This window comes from Aplysia californica, unplaced genomic scaffold (genome assembly GCF_000002075.1).
Source record: "Aplysia californica isolate F4 #8 unplaced genomic scaffold, AplCal3.0 scaffold00558, whole genome shotgun sequence".
In the NCBI taxonomy this organism is placed as follows: Eukaryota; Metazoa; Mollusca; class Gastropoda; order Aplysiida; family Aplysiidae; genus Aplysia; species Aplysia californica.
The window spans coordinates 563,937-565,703 of record NW_004797828.1 but is presented as its reverse complement, the minus strand read 5'-3'; the positions used below and the strand labels follow the sequence as shown (position 1 = coordinate 565,703).

General features: G+C 43.8%; 1 protein-coding gene across 1 annotated transcript in view; it reads right to left on the bottom strand.

The window, feature by feature from the left end:
• LOC101861837 (soluble guanylate cyclase 88E) overlaps positions 1-1,688 on the bottom strand; it is a gene marked incomplete at both ends in the record, with an annotated part of 42,317 nt that extends 40,629 nt beyond the window's left edge. The window contains 1 exon segment of the mRNA XM_035972024.1: positions 1,556-1,688. Within this exon segment, the coding sequence (XP_035827917.1) occupies positions 1,556-1,688 (133 nt within the window).
• Between the last annotated feature and the right edge of the window lie 79 nt (positions 1,689-1,767).

The window sequence follows — 1,767 nt, the reverse complement described above, 5'->3', positions numbered from 1 at the left end:
CCCCCGCCCTCACAGACAACCCACAAAACCATGTATGTGACGTTGACATTTGACAACTTCCTGAGGTTGTCACTGCCAAGAGCTGCTGTCACTTCTGGCTACCCGCCGTCGCCTCCTGCCACTCTCCAACTGTCGTACTGACATTTTTGTCTGAGATCGCGCGGTCTAGTCACTACCTCAGAATCACAAAGTTCTATATCTGACATTTTTAGCCGTTTTGAGTCACTAAGATCATGAGTTCTGAAACCAAAATAATTTTTAAAAACCCAATAAAAGCAAAAAACAAACAGAAACAGCCTCCCCCGCGCCCCCTGTCCACCCTTGTTGCATTCTTTAAAATATCGATCCCCCCAAAAAACAAAACAAACAACAACCCCCCCCAAAAAAAACCAAAAAAACAAAAAAAAACCCCAAAAGATTATTCGGAGTCGTTGTCAAGGCATACTAAGAATTGCATTCGAAAAAGCCTGACTTTTTGTGAAACTCATAATCTTTGACGTCAAATTTTCAACAACTGAGTACTGAACAGATAGAACGCTGTAATTCTACGACAGCGAAATGGTTATCGGCGTCCGTGTTGTAGCGGTTAGGTGTTTTTCTGTGTCACGCACGGGAACCGGGTTCAATTCCCGAGTGGAAATAATATTTTTTATAAAGATAACAACTCACACATATTGAGAGTGCAGTTTTTAAGGAGTATATAGGTCTTTCGACTGGGATATTGTATCTCTTTCAGCGCAGTTTGGTCAAGACAAGCAGAGTTTGAAAACGACTTCCTAAATGATCTAAACTGTGTCGATGGAGGCGTAAAGAACACTTATCTTTTTAGTTTCAGTAAGGTTTTACGGCGCTCGCAACTGCATACGGTCGTATGAGCGACAAGGGGTGGATGTCAACAGAGAAGTCCAAACGGGGAATCAGGCTTACTCTGCTCACCTCTCAAGCCTGAACAGCACAAAGTCTGCTTCGACTATCAAGGCACCCCGGAAATAGTAGTTCACAAGAGGGAGACACACTTACAAAAGAGGTAGAGGTAAAAATGACGATAGTAAGGATGAGAGGAAAAAAAGCAGCAGTTCCCCCTATGTTGTTCCGGCACAGTATGACCATGACAATGATAAATCAGCCCATTTACAATTCTATTGTGTATAAGAACATGTTAATATCCTCCCCTTGGGAATGCCCTAAAGACAACTTCAGTCAGTAGCAATGCCCTGGGGGAAAAGGGGTGGGATGGGGGTAGGGGGTAACATACATATCTAAAAAAACACCTTTTTTGACCCTATGCATACGTCGTGTTTCACTATCGTATCCATACGACGTGGGGAACTCTGTGCCACCACTTTCTAAAGAGGAAATTTACTCGTTAATCCGATCCGTACGCTTTGCATGGCAGACTGTCAAAATGATTGTTTTTGCGGAATACTGAAAGTTTCAAAGAAATCTTCGTACTAGAAGTATTTTAAAATGTGAAGAATACAACCACGGTGGTACAAAATGACTCCAGGGCGTATGGATAGGGTTAAATTAAAATTTAAAAATTCAAGAAACTTACCTCCCTTGCTGGTCTTCCGGGACTTTCTGAGGTCTGAGTCCTGTGTCTCTCCCCCGCCATCTTCCACCACGTCATTGTCCGACGCACGTGTCTTGCTCACCAGCTGGAACACGTTGTTGGTGTGGTGCAGGATCTGAGGAGCACAAACACAAACAAACGCACAAATGTACACACTCTGGTCGCCTGGAGGGGAGGTGGTTGGGTGTTTGGGG